Source organism: Neofelis nebulosa, chromosome 11, assembly GCF_028018385.1.
Source record: "Neofelis nebulosa isolate mNeoNeb1 chromosome 11, mNeoNeb1.pri, whole genome shotgun sequence".
In the NCBI taxonomy this organism is placed as follows: domain Eukaryota; kingdom Metazoa; phylum Chordata; class Mammalia; order Carnivora; family Felidae; genus Neofelis; species Neofelis nebulosa.
Genome location: NC_080792.1, coordinates 19,043,593 through 19,070,302, shown reverse-complemented (window position 1 = coordinate 19,070,302; position 26,710 = coordinate 19,043,593). Strand labels below are relative to the sequence as shown.

The 26,710-nt window shown below is 35.4% G+C and overlaps 1 protein-coding gene across 4 annotated transcripts in view; it reads left to right on the top strand.

The window, feature by feature from the left end:
• Positions 1-26,710, top strand: part of WDR7 (WD repeat domain 7) — a 357,356-nt gene that overhangs the window by 99,236 nt on the left and 231,410 nt on the right. For 3 of the 4 annotated variants that reach the window (XM_058691984.1, XM_058691986.1, XM_058691983.1), the window contains 5 exons: positions 3,757-4,526; positions 5,823-5,911; positions 19,973-20,071; positions 22,806-22,924; positions 24,847-24,970. In XM_058691984.1, the coding sequence (XP_058547967.1) occupies positions 3,757-4,526; positions 5,823-5,911; positions 19,973-20,071; positions 22,806-22,924; positions 24,847-24,970 (1,201 nt within the window). The remainder of the gene's footprint in view (positions 1-3,756; positions 4,527-5,822; positions 5,912-19,972; positions 20,072-22,805; positions 22,925-24,846; positions 24,971-26,710) is intronic. The other variant, XM_058691985.1, reaches the window with a different exon arrangement.

Sequence of the window (26,710 nt, the reverse complement as noted above, 5' to 3'; positions counted from 1 at the left end):
TGCTTGGCAAAGATGGTATCCTTGGGTTATAAAACACTGTCGAAGCCCCTTCAGCTAGAAAGAAACATAGTCAGATGGGAGAAGGATGGAGAAAGAAGAGAGACGAGTTAAAGGGGATTTGTTACAATTTTATGATAGAAGAGTAGATTAACAATTTAAAATAATTTTATCAACTTTTTATAATGTTCTTTGTTCATTCTGCTAGGTACTCTGATCAGGTTACATAAGATGAGTAAAACATAGTTCCCATAGAAGACAGGAAAGTGTAAATATATAAAATAATTACAGCAATATAGCCAAGACATACACATTAATGACGTATAGTAGATATAAAGTGTCATGGGAACTGAATTCATTGTGAAGTAACTTTCCTTGGGAGAATTCGGGGCTTGGTGGAAGAACAGGGGTTAGAATAGAACAAAGAAGAATACTTTGGGTAAAGGAATAAATAAAAGGAATAATGGGAATAATGGGGGAGGGACCGTGGTTATGGTGCTGGAGCCGATTTGTCAAAGCTGGAAAAGTACTCAGTGTCAAACTGTAATGGGCCTTGAATATTGTGCTGAAAGATTTTGTATTTCCTCCTAGAGTTTTATTTTCTAATTATGAACATCCTATATATTGGCTATATACCTTGTAACAAATATAGAGAAATATAAAGAAATAGTATTCTGTGATTCCATCCCAAAATGTTATTATGAAAATAATATATATTGACTATATACCTTTTAAGAAATATAGAGAAATGTAAAGAAAAGATATTCTGTAATTCCATCACAAAATGTTATTATCACAGTATTCTCACAGAATCACAGTATTCTGTGATTCCATCCCAAAATGTTATTATGAAAATAATATATATTGACTATATACCTTTTAAGAAATATAGAGAAATGTAAAGAAAAGATATTCTGTAATTCCATCACAAAATGTTATTACTAACACTTTCATGTATTTCTTCCCAGTGTCTTTCACCATGCTCAAATACGTATTTAAGCATTAAAGAAATGAAATGCCTGGGTGGCTCAGTCGTTGGAGCGTCTGACTCTTGATTTCAGCTCAGCTCACGATCCCAGGGTGGTAGTATTGAGCCCCCTGTCAGGTTCTGTGCTGAGCCTGGAGTCTGCTTGAGATTCTCTGTGTCTCTCCCTCTGTCCCTTTCTCATCCATGTGTGCTCTCTCTCTTAAAATAAATAAATTTAAAAAAATGAAATCAGAACCATACTGTGTGTGTATGTGTGTGTATAATTTTATCTCACTTAAAATTGGAACAGGAAATTTTGTCATGTGGTTAAATGTGCCCAGAAAGCATGATTTGTAGTGATTGCAGTATTTATTCTGTTATATGGCTACCCTTAAATTATTTACCTGTTTCCTTATTGTTAGATTACTTAGGTTTCAATTTATTTATTTATTTATTTAAAAAAATTTTTTTTTTCAACGTTTTTTATTTATTTTTGGGACAGAGAGAGACAAAGCATGAACGGGGGAGGGGCAGAGAGAGAGGGAGACACAGAATCGGAAACAGGCTCCAGGCTCCGAGCCATCAGCCCAGAGCCTGACGCGGGGCTCGAACTCACGGACCGCGAAATCGTGACCTGGCTGAAGTCGGAGGCTTAACCGACTGCGCCACCCAGGCGCCCCCTTAGGTTTCAATTTAAAATAATGGCTACCATTTCACCGAGCATCTTTGTACATCAATCCTTGTCTGTATTTCTGACTATGTAAGATCGGGTTCTAGAAATAACTGCACTGGATCAAACAGTCTAAGGGCTTGCAGTGTATTTCGCCACATTGCTCTTCTAGAAGTTTCCTGTTTAAATTCATGCCTGCAGTATGTGGGTTTGACTTTCACTATACTCGTAGCTAAGTTAAGTAGTTTTTAGTGTTTACTGTGTGCTGATTTTATAAATGGTATCTTGTATCCATTTTGAGTTTATTTTTGTGTATGGTGTAAGAAAGTGGTCCAGGTTCATTCTTCTGCGTGTCGCTGTCCAGTTTTCCCAGCACCACTTGCTGAATTTTAACGGTTATTTCCCAGACAACTAGTTTGAGCTGGTTTTTCCCTATATTTATTGATTCTTTGTTTCTTTTACTGGGAGGTGTCCTTGATCTTTACGGTATTCCCCTTTTATTTGGGCATTAGTATTTTTCTTGCTGATTTTAAGAAATATTTGTATAGAATGTAACTCTATCCGTCTTATTTTTGGCACATTTTCCTGTTTCTTGCCTCTTGCTTTTATAGTAGTGAATTTTAAGTTTAAGTATGTTTAGAAAGCCCTTTCTCATCTTGAGATCAAATCTATTCATCTGTATTTTGACTTAGTTTTTAACCTGTATTTTCCAGTTCTCCTCATAACCCATAGTAGTGGCAGCTTTTCGACTGAAGAGTGATGTGATTGGATCTGTGCATCAGAAAGAAGTCTTGTGCCTCCAGGGAGGTGGACTGGAATAAGGAGAGACTAGGGGCAGTGAACCCCGCTGAGAGGAGAAAATAAGGGTCTGGATGTGGGGACACAATGGAAGGGGAATGATTCTCCACTGATGGTCTGGGAGGTACTGCAGTGGCAGGCTGGTCATCACATATTAAGATGAGGTGCTATGGGACATCTAGATACAAGCAGTGTGATTAGAGGATTAAAACTCCAGGAGGCTGGTCTGGCTGCTGATAGAAATTAGGGAGCCATCCGCATACAAGTGTTAGTCCTAAAGTGGAAGGAAGGATGAGTTTTCTTTTTTTTTTTTTTTTTTTTAAATTTTTTTTTTTCAACGTTTTTTTTATTTATTTTTGGGACAGAGAGAGACAGAGCATGAACGGGGGAGGGGCAGAGAGAGAGGGAGACACAGAATCGGAAACAGGCTCCAGGCTCCGAGCCATCGGCCCAGAGCCCGACGCGGGGCTCGAACTCACGGGCCGCGAGATCGTGACCTGGCTGAAGTCGGACGCTTAACCGACTGCGCCACCCAGGCGCCCCAAGGATGAGTTTTCAAGGCAGCTGACTGAGAAGGGTGGTCAGAATTAGAAGGCTAACCGGGAAGGTGTTCTCCAGGAAGCTGGGAGAGCTTTTTATTTTTGTGATTTATGCTTTGTCACTCACCCAGCAAAAATAACAATGTCAGATACTCCAAAGAGCTCGAGGAGGAGTGGGACTGAGAGTTGCCTTGGATTACCCTGCTCCTTTCCATGTATTTGGAAATAGGGGCTGTAGGGGGGAGAGAGATCAGTAGAAGAGAGGGGCATGGTCAAAGGATAGCACTTTTTGTTAGAGTCTGGGTAGACTTGAGCCCGTTGTCTGTTGAGGGAAAAGAATCTGTGAACAGGGAGAATGTGAAGGAAAAGTAGAAGAAGGTGGAATTTGATGATACAGCAACTTAAAGGGATGAGTTGCCATGAGTGACAAGTGGCCTCTTCTGTCAGGTAGACCAGTAGTTCATTCCCAGAGACAGAATTTGCACAGAAGTTATTGAAACTATTTTTAGTCTGTTCTTTGAGTAAAAAAAACTCCCTGCTTAATAACAAAATTTTCTTGTTTTAAAAATGGACAGTTTTCTAATTATTTCAGCATAAAGTTCTCATATAAATTCATATCTTTTACATGCTGCCTATTGGCAAAGTTCATGTGTTGCTTTTAATGATAGACGTACCTAAAAAGACAGCTTGATAAGCATTCAGAATCCACTATTTATTATTCATTAATGGATGTATGAAATTAAACGTTTTATATTATAACCATTTTTTTTAAATGTTTATTGCAGGGGAATTTACCTAAATATTCCCATAACTCCCTGATGGTTCAAGCAATAAAGACAAACCTAACAGATCCGGACATACATGTGCTTTTCTTTGATGTGGAAGCGTTGATTATTCAACTCTTGACTGAAGAAGCCTCTAGGCCGAATACCGCGCTTATTTCCCCAGAGAATTTGCAAAAAGCATCTGGCAGTTCAGACAAAGGGGGCTCTTTTCTAACTGGAAAACGAGCAGCAGTTCTCTTCCAACAAGTGAAAGAAACCATCAAAGAGAACATAAAGGAACATCTCCTTGATGATGAAGAGGAGGATGAGGAGATAATGAGGCAGAGGAGGGAAGAAAGCGATCCAGAATACCGGGCCAGCAAATCTAAGCCATTGACCCTATTAGAATATAATTTAACAATGGACACTGCAAAATTGTTCATGTCCTGTCTTCACGCCTGGGGTTTAAATGAAGTTCTGGATGAAGTTTGTCTTGATCGCCTTGGAATGCTGAAACCCCATTGCACAGTATCTTTTGGTCTCCTGTCTCGAGGAGGTCATATGTCATTGATGCTTCCTGGTTATAATCAGCCTGCTCGTAAACTATCACATGGGAAAGCAGAAGTAGGAAGGAAGCTGCCAGCAGCCGAGGGCGCAGGAAAGGGAACTTACGGAGTGTCCCGAGCCGTCACCACCCAGCATCTACTGTCTATCATATCTTTGGCAAATACGTTAATGAGTATGACCAACGCAACGTTTATTGGTGATCATATGAAGAAGGGTCCTACCAGGTGTGACCATGATAGTCTGATTTTATTATCACATTTCAAAAAAACGAACAAAACAAAAACCCTGTTTTATTTTTCTCGCTGTTTGTTTTTATTTTTTTGGCTCTCCCCACCTTAACATTATTGTATTATCTCAGTGTTTCCCTTTTAAATTTGAAAACACAATATGCATGATTTAAAGCATGACAAAATCGCACAGTTTAACCACTCAGATCCAACGTAGCTATTCCAAAAAAATTTTGGAACAAGGGAGTAGGTATCAGTTCAGCTTTAATGAGTGAATTATAGACTAGGTCTTTGGTGAATATAATCTTGGGATTGTAGCTACCTAAAGTTTGCATTGATACTTAATTCAAAATGTGTATTTGAAATGCTTCTTCTCTCTCTGACATATATAATGAAAGATAGGTGTTCAGTAATTGGCTTCAGAATTTTGTGAGAAGTATAGTCAGAATTTTTCAGTTGGAAAAGAGAAAACAGCTTTTAATTGTAGGAGAGTATTATTTTAGTATTTCAGGAATGCCTAACCTGATTTGCTATTACCTATTTTCCAGAAGTCATGAAGATAGCTTTTGAAACTGGTTTTATTATACTTTATTGAGAGTTGATCATATTGAGAAGTTTTAAAAAATCAAATACTTAAGTAGTACTTACCTTGTAACTGGTTCTGTTGCAAGTACTTTATAGACACTATCTCATTAATGCTCTTAACCCTGTAAGGTAGGTACTTTTATTATCCTTTTACTGCAGATGAGAAAACTGAGACTCAGGTCAAGTCATGTGTCCAAGGTCACCCAAGTAGTTAAGTGGTAGGGCTAGAATTCAAAATGAGACACATGGCCTCTGGAGTCCAAGATTTCTCATGCCTTACTTCCTTTTTCAGATTTTAAGGATGAATTCTTCTAACCTCAAAGTATTCCACGAATTCGTTTGACCAGTGATAGAGGAAGGGCTGAAATCTCAGCGTGCTAATTGAAGAGTGAAGGGCTAATTATGATATTTATTTGTCAGTGGTAGCACATTAAGCTATTCATAAATATTCCTTAAACTAGCATAAAGCACAGATTGTAGTTGTCGAACTTCTACTTGATATTTGCTAATCATTTAATATATTGAAATTTGAAAAGGAAAATGTTAGTAGGTACGACACAGGAAAAACCATTGGTTTTTGAAAAGTAAATTGAAAATGTTCTGTATGTGTTTTGCAATTCATTTGGGACTAGGAAGTTTAATATTTTAAATGGTTTCAGATTTATGAAAATATGAAAGTATATATATATTTTCTTCTTCTTTTTAAAGGCCACCTCGACCAAGCACCCCAGACCTTTCTAAGGCAAGGGGTTCCCCTCCAACTTCCAGTAATATTGTGCAAGGACAGATTAAACAAGGTAAAATTAAATCTTATTAAGTAATTGACCTGACATTTCAGCTGTAGGAACTCAGGAGGCATAGCTAATGTGTAATCACAACATTTTGTTTGTCTCACATTGTTAAAAGGGAGAAAAGTTGTTATATTCCAGATGTAAATGTGGATAATTAAGGTGTCAGTTAAAAATAAATCAGGTTTATTTAGAAATTGATAAATGAGCATATTTCACATAATTTTATTGTACTGTCTTTGACCTAATTTTTATGCATTAGGGGCACCTTAACTTGACAACACTAGTGTGTTAATTGTGTGTGCTGAGTTTAAAAGTGATACCTATTTTTAAACTACATTTAGAAATGTTGAAATTCACATTTTCATACTGTAGCTCTTCTGCTCTTTACCAGCGGCTCATGCCTTATAATCCACAAGTGGAAATCCTTTCTTTTTGTTTACATGATTATGTACTTTAACTTTTGTCTCTAGCTTTCTTTTTCAGTAGGAGGTGGAAGTGAATGTTGCGTTTCTTTTCCATTATTATCTTTTATATTCATTTTAAGAGTAGCAAATGAGGCAACCAGAGTTGGGGGTCAGGTCTGCTGAGAGTTTCCCTTCAGGCCGAGCGTTAATGCTGGCTCTCAGAATGTGATAGAAGTGAAGAAGTGAGCAGGAGATGGGATGCTGAAGGTTCTGCTTGTAAATGCTGACTTTCAGGGTCTTCTTTTTTCCATAGGTTTTGTTTTTGTTTTTGTTTTGTTTTTTCGGGTTTAAAGAGTCCGTGAATAGTTCTACAAGATTTGTTAGATAAACAATAGGCCTCCAACTTTTTATCTACAATTTTTCCCTTCCCTAGGACAAGTACTTTTTTCTCTCTTAGCTTATTATTTAGTATTTACTGTCTTTAAATATATGCCCGCTTTTCAGTTTAAGTACTTGTCTATTGGCTTCCCATTATGGAAGAAAAGCTCCCACATTCTCAACTCCCTCCCATCCTTTATTCCAACCCTACGTATTCACCCCTCTTGTTGCCCTTCCTCTGATTAAACTTGATATAAACTATTATAACTGTGTGTTATAGAAAAGTTTTGGTTGGACAGCTTTATACTTGTGTATGTGTGAAATATATGTACAGAAAAGTGCACAGAACAGAAATATCTAGCTCAGTGAGTCCTTTTACATGCTGAACACTCTTGTAACTATGGCGTTGGACAAGAAATCGAACTTTGCCAGGGCTCCAGAAGTTGCTGGTATGTTCCCTCCCAATCATATGCCCCCTTCCAAAGGTCACTACTATCTTGACTTCTGGGAAATTCCTTCTTTTCTTTCCTTTATAGTTATACCCATCTAAGTTTAAATCCCTAAACACTATTTAATTTCGTCTGTGTTTTGAATTTTATATAAATTCAGTCAGGCGTGGAGTTATGTATCGTTTTGTATTTGGCTTCTTTTGTGAGATTTATCGATGATGTTGCATCTGACTAAAGTTTATTCATTTTCATTGTTCATTTTTATTGGAGTAGTGTATTCTGTTGAATGAATAGACCACAGTTTCTCCATTTTCCTATCAATAACCATTTGAATTATTTCCAGTTTTTGTTTTTCATAAATAATTCCATGAACATTCTTGCATTTGGATCTTAATGTACCTTATGAGTACTTCTGTTGTGTCTATAACTAAAAGTGGGATTTCTGCATATGTTTATCTTCAGCTTTAGCAGATGTTGTCATGTCTTCCTAAGTGAGTGACTAATACGGATCCCTCAAAATGGTTAATGTGGAAAAGATGGAAAATGCTGCATTGGCTAGGATATGGGGCAAGAACTCCCATACACCACCGGTGAGATATGCTGGCCAACCCTGAATATTTTCCATCTTTTTCACTTTAGCCATCTTGGTGTGTGTATAGTAGGCTCTCGTATGTTTAATTTACATTCCCCAGTTTCCATTAAGGTCGAACACTTTTTTGTATGTATATTGCTCATATTTATATGTTCTTTTGTGAAGTGCCTGTCCAACTTGTGTATCTATTAGGTTGTCTTTAAAAACATGACTTGTAAGGGTTGATCTGTGACTGTCCTTAATATGAGCCCTCTGTTATATGTAAATATTTATTTGCCTTTCATGCCTATCTTTGAAATTCAGCACTCTCCATTTCAGTGGAATGTAATATAACATTTTTTTTTCATTTATGATTAATGTTTTTGTGTCCTGTTTAGAAGTTACCCTGATATCACGAGGCCATTCTGTCTTAGGAGATTTTTTGTTTTCCCCTTTTTATTTAGATCTCCAATCTGCCTAGAATTCAGTTCTGGGTATAAAGGGAAACAGGGGTCCTGTTTCGTTTTTTTCCTCCATATGATACCATATTAGTCAAGCATGATTTATTAAAGAGACGATTCATTCCCCACTGCTTTGCAGTGCCACCTTTGGCATAAATAAAATGTTCTTGGAGAGAGAGAGAATCCCAGGCAGGCACTGACAGCGCAGAGCTCAACGCAGGGTTTGAACTCACAAACCTCACAAACCATGAGATCATGACCTGAGCGCTTAACTGACTGAGCCACCCAGGCGCCCCCATTAAATATTCTTTGATTTGATTTGTTCCTGGGACTGTTTGTGCCCATTGATTTGCTTGTGTATCCTTGTGCCTTAACTACTGTAGCTTTGTAATAAAACTTGGTATTCAGTAGATCAAGTCTTTCCACCTTATTCTTAAATCATGTTATGGCTATGCTTGTTTCTTTGAATTTCTCAGTTGTCAGTTTAAAGCTAGTTTGTTAATTGTTACAAAAACCTGTTATGATTTCAACTGCCATTTTATTGAATTTGTAGGTGAGTTTGGGGAGAATTAGTATCTTTGTGGGATTCATTCATTCAGTATATTTAACATATTCAACTCAGCCCTATTCCTATTTTTTTTAGGTCTGATATAGCTATGTTAACTCTTAGAGTTTTCTGTGTAGAGGTCTTACATACTTTAGATTTATTCCTAGATATGGATTTTAAAAATATTCTTGTAACTGGTATTGAATATTTTGTTTTCTGTGCCTCTGGCACAGAAATGCAGTTGATTTTTGTATATTGACCTTGTATCAAGCAGTCATGCTAAATGCAACTATTGTTTGTAATACTTTATTTGTAGATTAGTTGGATTATATGGGATACTTTTTCTATTCCCAATGTTTTCCCAAAGGGAAAATGTCTAAGCTTTCATAATTCTGATATTTCCCAAATGCTTCTTACTGGTAATCTCTAAGAAATTAACTCTCCATTATTCCTTTGCTAAGTGTTTATCTTCAGTGTATGTTGGGTTTTATCATGCTTTTTCTATCTTGAGATGAATATATAATTTTTCCTTTTAATCTGTTGTGATGCATTATTGTCTTATATAGTTGCAGTGTGTGTATGTATGTATATATACATACATATATGTATATATACGTACATATATATATATATATATATATATATATATATATATAATTTTTTTCCCAGAAGAAAGTTGTCCTTTCTTCTGATGCCCTTATAAAGTATTACATTACTCAAGTTTCAAAAAGTTGATTAAGGGATCTTTCTTCCTTTTCTATTTTCAGGTAGAATTTGAATAAGATTGGCATTATCTCTTCCATAAATGTGCAGCAGAATTGGTTGGATTTAGATCTAGAGGTTTTTTTGGTGGGCAGTTTTTAAATTCTGGGTTTAATTTCTCTCATTGTCATGGGACACTTCAAATTTTCTGTTCTTGTGTCTGTTTCATTAATTCATAGTCAGTGATTTTTCCAGTTCTTTTAAATTTGCTGTCCTAGGAAAATATCTTATCTTTTAAATTTCTTTAATATCTGTAGTGATGTCACCATTTTTATTTCTTATGTTAATCATTTGTATCTTCTTTCTTTTTTTCGATCAGTCTCATCAGGGGCTTATGGACCTTATTAGTTATTTTAATGAATCCACTGTGTCTTTGTGTATCCTTTCTAGTGCATATTTTTTCCAACTTCACTGAAGTCAGCTCTTCTACATTCTTTGGATTTAATAGGCTTTTTTTTTTTTTTTTTTTTTTTTTTTTTTTAACTTTCTAACATGGGTGGTTACTTACCAATTTTTATCCCTTCTTTCTTCAGAGTATATGCCCAAAATAATGTCATCTGTGAATAAAGATAATTTCACTTCTTTTGAGACAGTGCATTTTATTTTTCTTACCTTATTGCACAGATAAGGAGTTAGAGCATGGTGTTGAATTGAAGAAGTCAGGGTAGACATCTTTGCCTGTTCCCAACCATGGGTTAAAGCATTCAGTCTTTATTAAGTATGATGTTAGCTGCAGGTTCTTCTTAGATGAGGAGGATGTTAAGGAAGTTACCTTCTCTTCTTAGTTTGTTGAGAAATTTTTTATGATGTTAGACTTGGTCACATGGTTTTTCTGCAGCTTTTGAAATTAACAAATGAGTTTTCTCCTTTACTTTCTTAAGACAAAGTACATGAACTTTTGAATTTTAAAACAACCTTGTGATCCTAGGGTAGACCACACTTGGTCATGATGAATTATTCTTCTTCTGGATTGTTGGATATAATTTGCTAAAATTTGTTAAGAGTTTGTTACATTTATGAGGGATTTTGGTCTACAATTTTCATTTCTGTTAATGTTCTTTGTTCAGTTTTGTAACAGTATAATGGTGGAGTTAGCATGTTATCCTTTTGTGTGTGTGTGTTTTCTGGAAGGGTTTGTGTAGGAATGATATTATTTCTTAGTTGTTTGATCTAATGCACTAGTGAAAGTATGTGGACCTGGAGTTTTCTCTATGGGAAGGGTCTTAACTGCAAATTTAGATGTTTTAATAGATTAGGGTTATTTAGATGTTTTTCTTTTTTGATTATTATTTCATCTTGAGTGAACTTTGGTAGTTTGTGTCAAAGTCATTGGCAAAAAGTTTAATATTCTCTTATTTTTCTTTTAATATCCTATATGTAGGATTTGAAAAGATATCCCCTCTCCCATTTCTGTTATTTATAATTTATGAATTTTCTTTCTTTTCCTGAGTAGTTTGGCAGTGATTGTGGATTTTTTTTATTCCTCCTTGCATCTGTATTTTAGTTTTGCTTCATGTTTTATGAATCTCTCTTATTAGGCACATAAACCTTTAGAATTGTTATTTCTTACTGACTTTTTTTTTGTTTTTACCTGTCTCATGAAATGATCTCTTTATCCTTGATAATATCTTTTGCTTTGAAAATCTACTTTGTTTATAATAATATAGCCATTTTAGCATTTTTTGGTTACTATTATTAGCATGGTGTATATTTTCCCATCCTTTTACTTTTCACCCATTTTGCATCTTTACATTTAAACTGTGTTTCTTTATAGACAACATGGCCTGCTTTTTAACTGTAGTGTTTAAACCACTTACATTTAATGTGTTTGTTGACATGGTTAGGTTTGAGTCCATCTTTCTGCTCTTTTTTCTCCTTGTCTCATTTGTTCTTTGTTCCTTCTTTTCCTTTTTCTGCTGTTTTTCAGATTAATGGAATTTTTTTTTTATTATATCACTTTATCTCCTTTATTGGCTTATAAGCTAAATTTTTGTTATTTTAGTGGCAATTTTAGAGTTTCTAGTTTACATAGATCTTTAACTTATCACAGTGTACTTTCAGTGGTATTATTACCATTTAACATTTAAAAAAATTTTTTTAATGTTTATTTTTGAGAGAGAGTGAGTCGGGGAGGGGCAGAGAGAGAGAGGGAAGGAGGGAGACAATCTGAAACAGGCTCCAGGCTCTGAGCTGTCAGCATAGAGCCTGACACGGGGCTCAAACTCTGAACAATCAAAGATCATGACCTGAGCCAAAGTTGGATGCTTAACTGACTGAGCCACTCAGGTGCCCCTACCATTTAACATTAAATATAAAAATTGTAAAATGTTTTACTTGCATTTTTTACTTCCTGGCCTTTGTGCGATTTTTGTCTTGTAATTTACATTTTTGTATATTATAAACCTTAAATATCACTATTATTTAATAGTTGTATTTTATGGAGATTTAAATAGACAAAGACCATATATATTTACCTATGTAATTACCATTTTTGCTGCTCTTCATTCCTTTGTATAGATCTGGATTTTTATCTGGTATAATTTTTTTTTTTTTTCTGTCTAAAGTACTTGCTTTAACATTTCTTGTAGTGAAGGTCTGCTGTTCTTTCAGCTTTATGTCTGAAAACATCTTTATTTGCTTTTGACTTTGGAAGATATTTTTTTGGTATAGAATTCTACGTTGACCATTTGTATCTTTCAGTACTTTAGAAATGATACTTTATTGTCTTCTCATTTGCATTGTTTTTAACAAGAAATCTGATGCCATTTGTATCTATCTCTGTATATAACTAACATTTAAAAAGTTTTTTTTACTACTTGTTGTAAAGATTTTCTCTTTATTTGGTTTTGAGCCATTTGCTTATGAGGCTTCTTGGTGTAGTTTTATGTTTCTTGTGGTTGCGGTTTATTAAGCTTATTTTTGTAGTTTTTATTAAGTTAAAACATTTCTCACCATTATTTCTCCAACTAATCTTTCTTTTCTCTCCTCTCTTCTCTCTTTATTGGACTCAAATTATATGTACATTAGGCCACTTGAAATTGTTTCATAGCTCATTGATGCTTTATTTTTGGATTTTTTTCCTCTCTGTGTTTTGATTAGGTAGTTTCTGTTGCAATGTCTTCAAGTTCATTCATATTTTCTAGCAATATCCAAACTGCTATTAAGCCCAATCAGTGTATTTTTCATCTCAGATATTATGATTTTCATGTTCACAATTTTGAATTGGGTCTTTTTGTTTATATTCTCATTGTCTCTATGTAACTTTTTTCAATATATGAATTACAGTTATAATAACTGTTTTAATACTCTTATTTGATAATTTTGACATCTCTGTCAGTTTGGGGTTGTTTTTAATTGACTTTTCCTCTCCTCATTATGGACTGTACTTTCCTGCTTCTTTGTGTGCCTGGTAATCATTGTTAAGTGGCAGATATTTGAATTTCACCTTGTTGGGTACTGAATATTTTTATATTGTTATAAAAAAATTTTAAGCTATATTCTGGATGCAGTTAAGTTACTTGGAAGCAGTTTGATCTTTTTCTGGTCTTGCTTTTATGATTTGTTAGGTGGGTGTGGAGTCATGTTCTGTCTAAGGCTAATTTCCCATTACTCGGGCCAGACCTTCCTGAGTATCTGGTACCCCATGAATTCTGAATTTTCCAGTCTGGCTAGTGGGAGCAACACACATATACTTTAGTAGTTTCCTCACACACATGAACTGATTGTGCTCTGCTGAATATTTGAGGGGGACCTCTGAAGAACCTTGATCTTTGAAGTTCTCTTCTCTTCCTGTGGATTCTGGCTGCTCTGGTTTCCTGAGACTCTCAGCTCTGTCTCCTTAGCTCAGGGAAACTGTTGGGCTCTTCCTAAATCCTCTTTCCTATATGTTGGTCTAGAAACTCCCAACAAGGCAATAAATGGGGGTAATCATAGAGCTGTTTGTCTCCCAACTCCTCACTTTCAGTCCATCATCATTTGATGTCCAGTGGCTTGAAACTATTGGTTTTTTATGTATTTTTTGGGTGGGGGTTATTTTAGATGGGATTATAAGTCTATTTCATGTTACTCCATCTTGGCCAGAAGTGGAAGGTCCTCTCCCTTTACTTTAAACATTTTTTTTTTTTTAGTTTATTTATTTATTTTGAGAGAGAGAGAGAGGAGGAGAGAGAAAGAGAGCGAGCGAGCACGTGGGAGGGTCAGAGAGAGGGAGGGAGAGAATCCCAAGTAGACTGTGCGCTGTCAGTACAGAGCCCCATGTGGAGCTTGAACCCATGAACCATGAGATCATGACCTGAGCTGAAATCAAGAGTCGGATGCTTCACTGACTGAACCACCCAGGTGCCTCCAAAATGTTCTAAATATACTATTACTTCATAAAGTAAATATTCTTTAATTTTTTTAATGTTTATTTCTTTTTGAGAGAGAGACAGAGCATGGGCATGAGCATGTGCAGGGGAGGGGCAGAGAGAGAGAGGGAAACACAGAATCTGAGGCAGGCTCCAGGCTCTGAGCTGTCAGCACAAAGCCTGATGCAGGGCCTGAACCCATTAACTGCAAGATCATGACCTGAGCTGAGGTCGTACGCTTATCCAACTGAGCCACCCAGGCACCCCAAGGTAAATATTCTTTATGTTACATAGTGTTGTAATATTTTTATAGCCATTACTTCAGGGAGAAATGGAAACGGGTTCACAAAGCTAAAAGACTGACTTAAAATATGGTTAGTTATGGAGGTATGATTAGGATACAATAGCACCTTTTAACTCTAGATCTGTGCTTTTTCTACAATAACACGTATTTTTGTTCTAAATCCACTGAAAATATCATCCAGATTATACAGTACAAATCAGTGGCAGGCCACACACTCCTTCATTTAATTAGTTTAGAGCTTCATTTGAGACCAGTGCCTGTTAGAGATTTTATTTGTTGTCCTCATCATTACCATCTTCATTATCATTCTTTATAGTTGATGTTTCTTCTTGGATGACAGTTTTCTCCCTCTGTAACCGTAGCAGCAGATACAAGGGGTCCAGCGTAATTTGTGACATTGTCACGATACATTGTGTACTTCACCACCATTACAGTATTCAGTTTACTCACTTGGTCAGTTCTGAGAATGTTACAGTAGGAAAGCTTTAATGTTGCTTCTCTCATAAAGCATCATGTTTTGAGAGTAGTGAAGAGAATTGAGTCTTTTTCTAAAGCATTTATTTAAGGTAGACTTAGGAGTTTCCATTTGGAATAGCACATCCGCTTATCTTTTAAAGTAAATAAAGGTTAGCAACGTGTAGTGAGAGTTATGGTAAAATATTTTAGGATGGCATCAGGAAACCCACTTTCTATTTGAATATTGAAAATATGGAGTAATTATCTCTTTAACAAAAAAATTTTTGAGCACTTTTTTCTCCAAACATCTCTATTTAGGACATTAGAAAGATTATTCTGATGTATACTCTCTTAAGTAGTGTGTGTGTGTGTGTGTGTGTGTGTGTGTGTGTGTGTGTGTATCTATATATCTATATCTATATCTATATCTATATCTATATCTGTATCTATATCTATATATATAGTAGATAACTCATGAACATAAAACAACCAGTTTAGGATAAGAAGTGGTCAGAGAATGGACAAAAGCTCTGAGTTCTTGGACTACAGTTCAACAGTTAGGGTATTATATTTCGTCTTTCTGCTCTGACTTCTCTTACCTTGGTTTTCTTTTAAACCTTTTCCTCTCCTTATGTTTTCTTTTCCTGACTCCCACTGCAGTGCACATTGACTCACAATCCATTTTTCAAGCTGGATTGCAAACATGAATATGCTCCTTTTCGATAAACTGTCACTTACATGTCGGCTAATACTTGTTCAGCTGCAAAATAATCTATACAGAGTAAAGACTTTAGCTGGGGATTGGACCTTTCATAGACATTTGGGTCTGAGAATAAAGATGATCTGGAGAGTTCAGCTAACATAATTTCTCATACACATTATCAGGGTATTTCATTGGAAAATAATTTCTTCACAGGAGGTTTATTTTGTCTAGCAATGGGCTTGTTAATTCAGTCTTTGCCAATAATTAACATTTATAGACAAGTCATGTACTTTTTGATAGAGACAGTTTTTATTTATTAGATACTCAATTGTGTGCTTTATAAAACATCTCACTTGAGAAAGGGATCAGAGATGTCAAACTAACTTTTTGTTCATGGTTATACAGCCCTAAATCTGCCCATCGCTTTAGGCTTCTCTACATTCTGACGTACTGTACTTCTCTTGATCAATTCAGTAATCTCATGGCATAAGTCTTTGGTCTGTGTCTCTAGTGCTTATCTTGATTGTGACCCTGTGTCTATGCTGGTAGTTGTGTCTTTACTCAGTGGTAGGTGTGGAAGCAAATCTAAGCAATTTAAGGTTCTAAGGTTATGTAACGATATCTGCTGTTTTATTTTTCAGAAATGTATTTAATTTAGGTTGTCTAAACTTGAAGTAGGAAGTAGTCATTGTTAAATTATTTCAGGAATCATTTATGTAAATTACCCAATAATTTCTCACCATCTTTTTCCAGGGTCTATAGCAAGAAACATATATGGAGTACATATATCAGGTTATTGGATGGACCTGAAGACTCCTTAAAATTTTGTGTTTGAATTTACATGCCTTTTAATAAAAATTGGCATGTAACTTTGGTCTTTGGAAGCTCAAAGGACAGAGTTTTGTTCTTTCTGTTCACTAATTTGGCACAAGTGCTTTGAACAGTGACTGGTACACAGAAGGTACTCAATAAATACTTGAATGAATGGATCTATAGATACCTTCTCTCTATGTTTCTAGTGTCAGTATGTCAGTAACTAGGTGCTGAATCTACAAGGCTGACATAACAAATCTCTGCCTTCAAGGAGCTTCTATGTAACGGAGGAGATTCAGACAAGTGTAATTTATGATAATATTTTAATTAGTTATTTGCTTTTCCTGCCAGACTCTCAGTAACCGAGTAACTTTGGCTAATCTTTATGAGACTTGGTATGCTTAGCCCAATATCTGGCACATAGTAGGGGCTTATTGTTAATTAAATGAAATAGAAAATTTTAATAGCCTTACTTTCACTGCAGTAAACTTCAGACTCTTCCCCCCAGCCCCCATTGTTTTGGGTCTTAGCTCATTTATGTGTTTTGTATATTAGTAATGAAGGAGACCTTTTACAGAAGTGGGATTTTTAAACATTTTTTTAAGTTTTATTTTTTGAACACTGGCTGGAGTTATAGGCCAAGTCATTGCATCTGAACTTATTCCAAGTCTGATATAATCCAGTGGTGATCTATAGGTTAAGTAGAGTTACTATTTTTCAAACATTATCAGCACTTGTTATTTTGCCTTGATGTATGTCTGTCAGAACAGCATCTTGGGCTGTTAATTCGTTCTGCTTTACGGTAGGTGCTTATCCTCTCTATTTCCTGGACCTTTGTACTTCCTTATTGCCGTTAGACTTTTTGTGCTCTTTCTCCATGGTGTTTTAAGGAAACCCTTTTTTCTGTAGACTGCTTGATCAACAATTTATCCTAATGCTTCATGTTGATTTAAAAGATGATGAGAATGCTCAACTCCCTGAGACATAGAAGTGTAGACATAAAGGAAGTTTATAAAAGGGCAGATGTTACTCTAAGATCTCTCTTGGATGGAAGACTTAGTGTGGAATGCCTCCTTCTCCTCTATCCACCCCTCTCCACGCTTCATGATTATCACACGGCTCTTTAGATAAAGTGATTCATTATTAAATAGTGTTCATTATTTATTAGTGTTAAGCTTTGGAAAAACTTCTTTAAGCATTGCGTTTGGTTTTACAGAAATCTTTATCTTCTAGATTTTTTTTTTCCGCCTAAAAAATGTATTGAAAGGGCTATTTGTGTTCTTGTACCAGGAGGCCAATGAGGTTTAGACCAATAACTTGCTACCTAAAGTAAGTTCACTTTCTGTCCTTGATACATTCTTCATGTCACAATGGCAGTAGGGAACACTGGAATTCAGAGTCCGATTTCATATGAAGACTGAAATAGGCTTATTCAAAAACAGAAAACCCTGGGTATCGTACATGTATATATGCTATCTAATGGAAAGCGGGAGCGCATGTGTGCACGTGTGTGTTAACCCCATGGGTTCGTTTATCTTTACCTATCTGTTCATGTGATAGTAAGTAGTCAGAGAGGCTCTTAGCTGCGAAATTAAGGAAATTTCCTAGGTAAACTAATAGAACTTATGCCACTTCTGTCATCACTGGAAGTTGCATTGAGACTTTGCCCTTAAGTTTTACTAAATCCTTAATAAGAGAGAGCCAGTTGATCATTATCATTGCCGCTTTAAGAAACCAAATGCTCATTTATGCTTTATGGTATAAATTTTTAATACTCAGTGCTACATATGACCTCTTCAGATTTTTACTTGTCATTAAATCTTGAGCTTTTTATTTTAGAAGTAGTACTTTTTAAATTTCTGTTGCTGATTTTTTTTTCTGTGTGTGAACAGTTTTGAAAGCTCAAGTAGAATTTGAGTATTCTCAATTAATTATGAAAGTAGTTCTAGATTCTGCAGTTTTAGTTATGAAGTAGGCTGAATGAAATATTTTTTGGTGATGCAGAGATTTTTAAAAACAAACTTACATATATTATAAAAATAAACTTACAGATATTGAACATTATTCTATTAAGACCTATTATTACTTGTTCTAGCAGTTTCCTCAGTAGCATTTCTGCTTTCCTTTATGCTGTGACTTAGAGAAGATGTGCTTTTGTCCCACTACTTATTTGTCCTGGCTAGGGTAATGGTCACTCTGTCCTGCAGTTTTAGTCATTTGTATTGAATTTCCTCACGTTCTAATTCTGGTGTCCTCTCACCTAAGAGAAAAATCAGATACAGTTACCACAGCCTTTTGAAGGATGATGAGAATTTCTCCTTTTCTATAATTTCTCTTAAAAAGGAAAAAAGTCCCACTTGTTGAAAATCACCAGAGGAACTTTGTCAACAATTTTGGTAGCATGAAAGCTAAAGCCTGACAATTTTCTCTTCGCCAACCAGGCTTGCCAACTTTTTTGCATAAGGAAGTGAATATTTTCTAGGCCATGATAACTGAATTCATAATTAAAAATGATTTAAAAAATGAAAAATTTATTAAGTGGAACATAGAAATATTTGAGATTTCTTTATAAGATTACAATAGAATTCTTGAAGATCTTATGAAATATGCAATTAAAAGCTCTGTGTTTTTCATAAACATGACATTATAAAGTCATTTTAATTTCATAAGGAACAAAAAACAGGCCTGTGATAATAAAAAAAAAAATTACAATTTCCCAAATGAAACTTTCATATGTGCAAGATGTGCTTCTTGGGGTTTATGGAGTTGGATTTCCTGCTTTTTATTACTGTTCATGTGCTTCTCTTAGTTGTGCTGTTTACCACCTCACGCGTGCCTGATTGACATTATGACGCATTTGTGTGGAAATTATGAAAAGTTGTTTTCATGCAGCTGTCCTGTAGCTACAAAGGAACTTCACTGCATGAAAAACAAACATATCATTCAGTGGACAATGCTTAATCTGTTCAGGAGCCCAAACCTATTGCTGTTCAATGACAGAAGAAAGGAGAGGGATTAATTTGAAGATGCTTGTGCATGACATATGGTAATTTCTCCATAGGAAGGAAGTGTCAAATGGTGACCTCTAAATCTTAACATTGACCTCCAGTTGTAGAATGTGTGTGCCATACGGTCTTTTTGCCTTTTCATATGATAATTTAAGCTGAAACATTTTCCTGGTAACATTACTTTTTGGGGGTGTGGGGTGCGGGTTGTTGCATGTATTATATAAGGATTAGAACACTCAGTAATTATTTTTATAATATAAAGCATTTGTATCATAAAAAATATTTTTTAAACTTCAAAGAGTGAAGCTATGTTAGGGTTCTTCTCACAAAAGAACACATATTCTATACAAGTTGGTATGTTTTAAATTGTATTTTTATAAAATGAGTGTGGAAAATTGAAATGATCTCAGTGGATGTTGGTTTCAGATGTTAAGAAAATAACTTACACGTAAAGTTAGGAAATAAATTATTAGAAAAATGTAATCGACAATATGAAGACCAGCAAAAACTTTTCAGTATGTGGTACATTTTAAAAATTGGATTATATTTTTGCTAATCCTTAATGTCTGTCATTTTTTCATTGTAGCCTTAGTTGTTTTAGAACTGTTTTTTATATTAGCTGATACATTGATAAATTTGAATATTAAATAGAATTTGAACTACAATGTGGTTACTGTCCAGATGTATCATTTCCCTGCTGTAATCCTTGACGATCATGCCCTTCTGATTAAAACATCATTTTTCAGTTCTCCATTTACTATATTTTGCTAATTTTGTTTTTCATTCTTCACTAATACTGAGGTTTTTTTCAGAAGCTGCTGTACCTCAATTCTCTCCTCTTTATTTCTTCTGTTTTCTCTGCAAGTTCCTGCTCCTGTCATTTCCGCTCGGTCTGATGCTGATCACTCTGGCTCTGACCCTGCTTCTACTCCTGCTTTACATACCTGTTTCTTAGTAAATGAAGGTATTCTCTCTCAACTTTCTAACAACTCCCTTTCAGTCTGTGCTTTATTCTGATATGACATGTTCTTTTTATCTAATTTATACATTTATCTGTTTTGTTACATGTGATATCCTAAAGTTTCCGTTTTATAACTTGATTTGCTAATGTCAGTGCTGAGGACCAGTTACGAAAATGTAATGCTACTCGTGGCTGGCATAATTGTGTTTCTTGTAATCTAGAATGATGTTAAAGAAGGGCAGAGATGCCAATCTTTGATGTGAAGTAGATATTAAAAGGTGGATTGGTTTTCATAGTGATGTTTGTCATGTGATCTCTGGTGTTAGAACTAATGAGCTTATTTTGCATGTACCATTACTCTGAGGTGAGGGGGAGATGTGAGGGGCCTCTCTACATTCTCATATGAAAAGTCTTCAGAATGTTGATTAGCACCAGTGATTACAGACTGTGAGGAATTCACCTGTTTATCCTCCTTACTGTTTCTGTTTCTGGATGAGGCAAAAATCCATAATTTCAATTTTTAAGATGTAGTTAGACTACCATATTATCCCTGTGGACTTAGACTAGTTCCAAGTATGTTTGGAGCTCTGAAAATGTGAATGGAATCCACAAACCTTTTTTTCCCCATGAGGATTATTTATACTGCCTGGAAGCCTAGCAGAACTTGTGAGCTCTGACTTACATCCACTCTCTTCATCATGGGCTCAGCCTTCACCAGGATGTACAATATAAAAAGGAGGAAATTTACGAAATCTCAAACATAACCCAGATTGATTCGGACTCTATTAAAAAGCAGCATTACTAGTCCATTCAACTGGAAAGAATGGTACAATATCCATTAAGCATAGAGAACTCATGTTCTAAGTAGCACTCGTTTGGAAAGAAAACACAGGAACACCAAAGTATAACTTAGTTTTTGTTTGGCTTCCCTGTCATAGGCATGTACTAAGGTTAGTATGTTAAGACTGGGTTTTAGCAAAAATTGTTAGGGTCATGTTTGTTAAGCTATTGTGAAAGATAGTAATTTGTTCAAAAAAAAAAGCTGTTGACTTTGGACCATGGTGAGAATCATTATCCTATTAAAATTTAGCTCATAAATACATTTCATACTTTCATGAGACATTAAAATACTTAAAGAAATTATTAGGTGGTAACTTATGTTTCCATATATATTTGCGTGTGTATAGATATATATGTACATATCCTCTATATATGTATATATATCCTCTTTGGAAAGAAATTGTAATCTAAAATGTATGTGCTCATCACCTAAGTTATGTAATCATATATTCTCAGTTGATGAGAATTTTCTTATTGAAAGGATGAATTTTTAGATAGGTGGCTTATCTGTCACTCATTCTCCTTCTCCCCCTTTCTCTCCCTCTCTCTCTCCCTCTCTCTCTCTCTCTTTTTTTAACAATCCCAATAATAGTTTTGAATTTTATGGTAGCGTTCTTATTATTTTATTTTAAAAATTTTTATTATTTTTTTAATGTTTATTTATTTTGAGAGAGAGAGCGCGCAAGCAGGAGACGGGACGGGAGAGGGAGACACAGGATCTGAAGCAGGCTCCAGGCTCTGAGCTGTCAGCACAGAGCCTGATGTAGGGCTCAAACTCATGAACCGTGAGATCATGACCTGAGCCAAAGTCGGACGCCTAACCGACAGAGCCACACAGGCACCCTGGGTTCTTGTTGTTTTAGAAGACTACAGTTTAGATTACTTCAAAACGCTGATTTGTTAAAATTCTGCGATCACAGATAACCCAGCTTGTATATGGTAATAGACAATTCTTTTTGCATTCATTCTTGGTCATTTTTCTTTAAATATTATCCCCAGAAGTGTTATGGTAATTATTGTGGATTAATAGCGGCTTCATGCGTGATTTGGGAAGACTGAAGCATTTATTGTGTATATATTTTTCAGACACCTTTAAAACAGGGTTGAAATGACTATATGAGAATGTCTGGGTAGTGTTGCTTTTAGACATTGGAGCGACTTACAGTGTTTGTTTTCTTCATATACTTAAGTTTCATATTATGGATTAGAATTTTGGAAAAAATAACTTTTATTCCCATAAATTAAAGTTAATGATGCTTAAGATTTTGTAAATTTTAGATTATCCAGTTTTTATTTTATGAAATGTCTGAATTCATATTTCCCCTCAAAGTTGATGTTATGTTACTCAGTTATGATTGTGATTAAATATCTGGTTCACTTTGTAAGAAAAGAGGTCGATAAGTATTAATTAAAGGCCCTGTGACAGACAAGAGAAGACATCTCTGTTGACTGATAAGGTGGTCATACACAGATGGCCAGGCCTTAAGTGACATGAACTTATCTTTGGATATCTGTGTGAATGCCCTTTTAACTGAAAGTGGTTTTAAGTCTATTACTCTAGTACATGTTTATTTCTACACTTTCTCAACCCTGAATATATTTTATCTTCGAGGGACTGTTTAGAAATTTGTTTTCCTTGTAGAATTTGAATGTACTTTATGAGGAAATTTATTTTTATTTAAGACTTTGAAAGTTCTTATAAGTACCAATTACTTGATTTAGAGATGAACTACATTTGATATAATTCTTTGTATAAAATATCTAATAAAAGTGGAAATCCTTAACAATACAATTTAGCACATTTGCCCTTTTTTTTTGGTTTTTGGTATATTTGAAGAAAAATCTTTAGGGAATGCCAAAATGTTTAAAGTATTTATACTATGTTACATTTTAACAGGATGGAGTCAGTTGGCTGCTATGCATTGTGTTATGCTGCCAGACCTGCTGGGATTGGACAAGTTTAGGCCTCCACTTCTAGAGATGCTGGCTCGGAGATGGCAAGATCGATGCTTGGAGGTAACGTCGTTGTGATATGGCTAGAAAACAAAAACATGAATGCATTAGACATGTGTAAATTTTTTTTTAATGTTTATTTATTTTTGAGAGACAGAGAGAGACAGAGTGTGAGCGGGAGAGGGGCAGAGAGAGAGACAAAGACACAGAATCTGAAGCAGGCTCCAGGCTCTGAGCTGTCAGCACAGAGCCCAATGCGGGGCTCGAACTCACAAGCCGTAAGATCATGACCTGAGCCGAAGTCGGATGCTTAACCAATTGAGCCACCCAGGCGCCCTAGACATGTGTAAATTTGAGATGAAATGGTTAATACTTACCTAATTTCTTTTCACCAGTTTATTATGTGACAGAAAATATGGGTTTCTGATTTTTTTTTTCCTCAGTTTGTATACCAAACAGTAATGTTACAGCTTGCGAATTTACTTTTTAATCCAGTGAATATTTGACAAAAGCTTTCATATACTTCATGGAACTGTTTAAGTATTGGTTTTTGTATGGATTGTACACATACATCTATGCTCACATATACCTCCCCCCAAATCACACACTGAGTTGTAATTACACCAATCAAATTCTGAGTGAATAGCCATTGTCCAGTGGAAGGTACTGTGTTATAATAAAAGTCTTTGGAATTCGAAGAGACCTGGGTTTAAATATCAGTTCTGCCAATTATTAACTTTGTGACCCTGGGCAATTTACTTAACCTGTTTGAAGCTCATTTGTAAAGTGGGGATAATAATATATTCCTCATGGGATTGCTGTCAGGATCAAATCAGATAATGCAAGTGAAACAGTAAGTACAGAGCCTGACACATGGTAGGAGCTCAATAAATGGTAGCTGTTATTTTGTGTTAATGGACTTCTGCTGTATTAGATACTGCTTGGAATATAATATCACCAGGAACTTGGAAATGTTTTATAGAGATTTCCTTTATTATGGCATTTGACCTGTCTAGCTATAGCAGTTTGTATCATTCAAGATTTTGAACTTATCAAAATGTAGATATTCCCTGCATCTGGTTTCCCTTCCCTCATCTCCAAGTGGAATCGCACCATACTAAAATCTTCATGGTTTTGCATTGAATTGTTTTTGAATTCACTTCAAAAATCAGTTATAATTAAAAACAGTTTTTATTTAAACTCTTATCAGACACTGCTGAGTTACGTTTTCAGTTATGAAGAGTTAATAAATTGATTGATACACCACTTGACAATTGACTAGCTTCTTTGACTCTGTGCTTTGTGGTAATTTGCCAAAAGAACACTAAAACTGCAAAATAAAAGTTGTGTGCCGCATTGAAGGAAAAACTGGGATGATGTAACTTTGACAACTAGTTTCCTTCTATAGAACTAATTATTAGTACACAAGAATGTACTTTGCTTATTTGTTGAAAACAAATTGTTTAAGCACGTCTTAGGGACACATGAATCGTGCGGAGTTATACATACATTTGTATAAACAATACCGATTTAGCATATATCATACAAAGAAACTCACTACATAAGGTTAGATTTCTTCAGGCTAAAACGGAAGATACATTTAACAGTTCTAACAGTGACTTTCAACAGGATCAATGACATGGAAATTTTAAAGTGAAAATGCTAAATGAAAGTGCAAGAATGTTTCAAAGGCTTTGGAAACTGAAGTTTTAAACCCAACGCTGCGTAAATGTTCACATATTCTGTCTATTAGTGTTAAAATATTTTTCAGTGAGCTCATTCATTAAAATGTCTTTCATTTGCTCACATCCAATTTATTCTACTTTAAATACTTAATTCACTATTTGGTCTGTAGTTTTTCTCCCGTAAATTAATGTGACTTGTATATTTTCTAGCTTCATTTCGTTATGAACTTTCCAGTTTTTAAACACCTCACCAACTGATCTGCTTTCTGTTTTTTTCATTTGGATCTGTTTCCTGTTCAGGTCAGAGAAGCTGCGCAGGCCCTGCTTCTAGCTGAACTGAGAAGAATTGAGCAAGCGGGACGGAAGGAAGCCATTGATGCCTGGGCCCCGTACTTACCTCAGTATATGGACCATGTCATATCACGTAAGAGTTCTCTACAAAGCTTATCGATTTCTGACGCTTAGGTACGAAGAAAGTACTAAACTCACAGATATGCTCACTACTACTTATCAACAAAAGTGAGTCATTGAAAGTCACAATAAGGGATCTTTGAATTCTATGCATTCATTTTCCAAATCCCTATGGTTTGGAGTTTTATTTTATTTTATTTTTTATTTTTTTAAAGAAATCTTTATTTATTTTTGAGAGAGAGAGAGCGAGCATGAACAGGGAAGGGGCAGATACAGAATCTGAAGCAGGCTTCAGGCTCTGAGCTGTCAGCACAGAGCCCAATGTGGGGCTCGAACTAGGAGCTGTGAGATCATGACCTGAGCGGGTCTGCCGCTCAACCAACTGAGCCACCTAGGCGCCCCTGATTTAAAAAATATATATCAGAATATTCTCTAATGGACTGACCTCTTTTTTTTTTTTTTAATGTTTATGTATTTACTTAGCGCACTCAGGGGAAGGGCAGAGAGAGAGAGAGAGAGAGAGAAGGAGAAAGAGAGGACCCCAAGCAGGTTCTGCACTGTCAGTGCAGAGTCTGACTCAACGCTCCATCTCACAAACTGTGAGATCATGACCAGAGCTGAAATCAGGAGTTGGACGCTTAACTGACTGAGCCACCCGGGTGCCCCTCTTATAAAATTAATCCCAATCAAAAATCCTACTCTATTTAAACAGTAGCATCTGTCTCTGTTGCATTATTATGCTTGTGGATGCCAGCATGTGGTGATCTGATGATATGCAAGTGGAGTAGAAGGTAGATCCTTTCCAAGTTGAAGTTGGAATTGTGAATTCTTAAGAAATAAAGATTGGGTAGAGTTAGACCAGTTACTGTTAAGAAAGAAAATTCGTGAAGATCTTTTAGAAGAAAATTGAACGGATTGGGAAAGACCTTGGGAAAAGTTCTTGAAGGGTTTGCATATTTTTTGCAGCATAAAATCTTTGTAATCATGCTGCTAGGTCAAATGCAGTATAAAACAAAATCAGTTTTATTTTATTTTATTTTATTTTATTTTATTTTATTTTATTTTATTTTATTTTATTTTATTTTATTTTGGTTAAATTCTTAATGAAACTTTTTACTTTGAAAATTTGGCCTGGGTTTCAGGTGGCTTCGTTTTAAATGATTTTTGCCAATACGACAGTCTTGGTAATAAGATGCTCACTATACGTGTCAAGACAGACAATACATGATAGTACAAGAAGGATGTGAAAACAGGATCCCAAAAGGACTATAATTATTATAACTGGTATAACTCTACCTACCAGCTGTTTGTCAGTGGTGACTCTAGTATTTGAAGAGCCCTGAACAGTGCTATTTGTTCAGTAACTTGTGGCTATTAGTTTTATAATATTCTGGAAAACAGCTCATCAGCTCATCATAAACTTTATTGAATAAAAGATGCCTCAATTTAAGGACAAACTATGAGTAAAATACTGTGGACTACATTGAAGAGGAAACATTAGCAAATCATCGGAGGTCCTTTTGAAAGGAGAACGCTATTATGGAAATATTAAGAAACCATTTCCGGACACCTTTATTTGGAATGGACTGCAGTGGGAGAGTGGGCTGAAGCAGAATGAGTAGTTGGGCAGCTACTATGGAGGGGAGAGGGGACCCAGACCTAGATGTAGATAGAGTGGAATAGAAGGTATTTCTAAGGCTTGATTACGGACTACCTAGAAAGGTCTATGAAAAACACCGAAGATGCGTGCAGT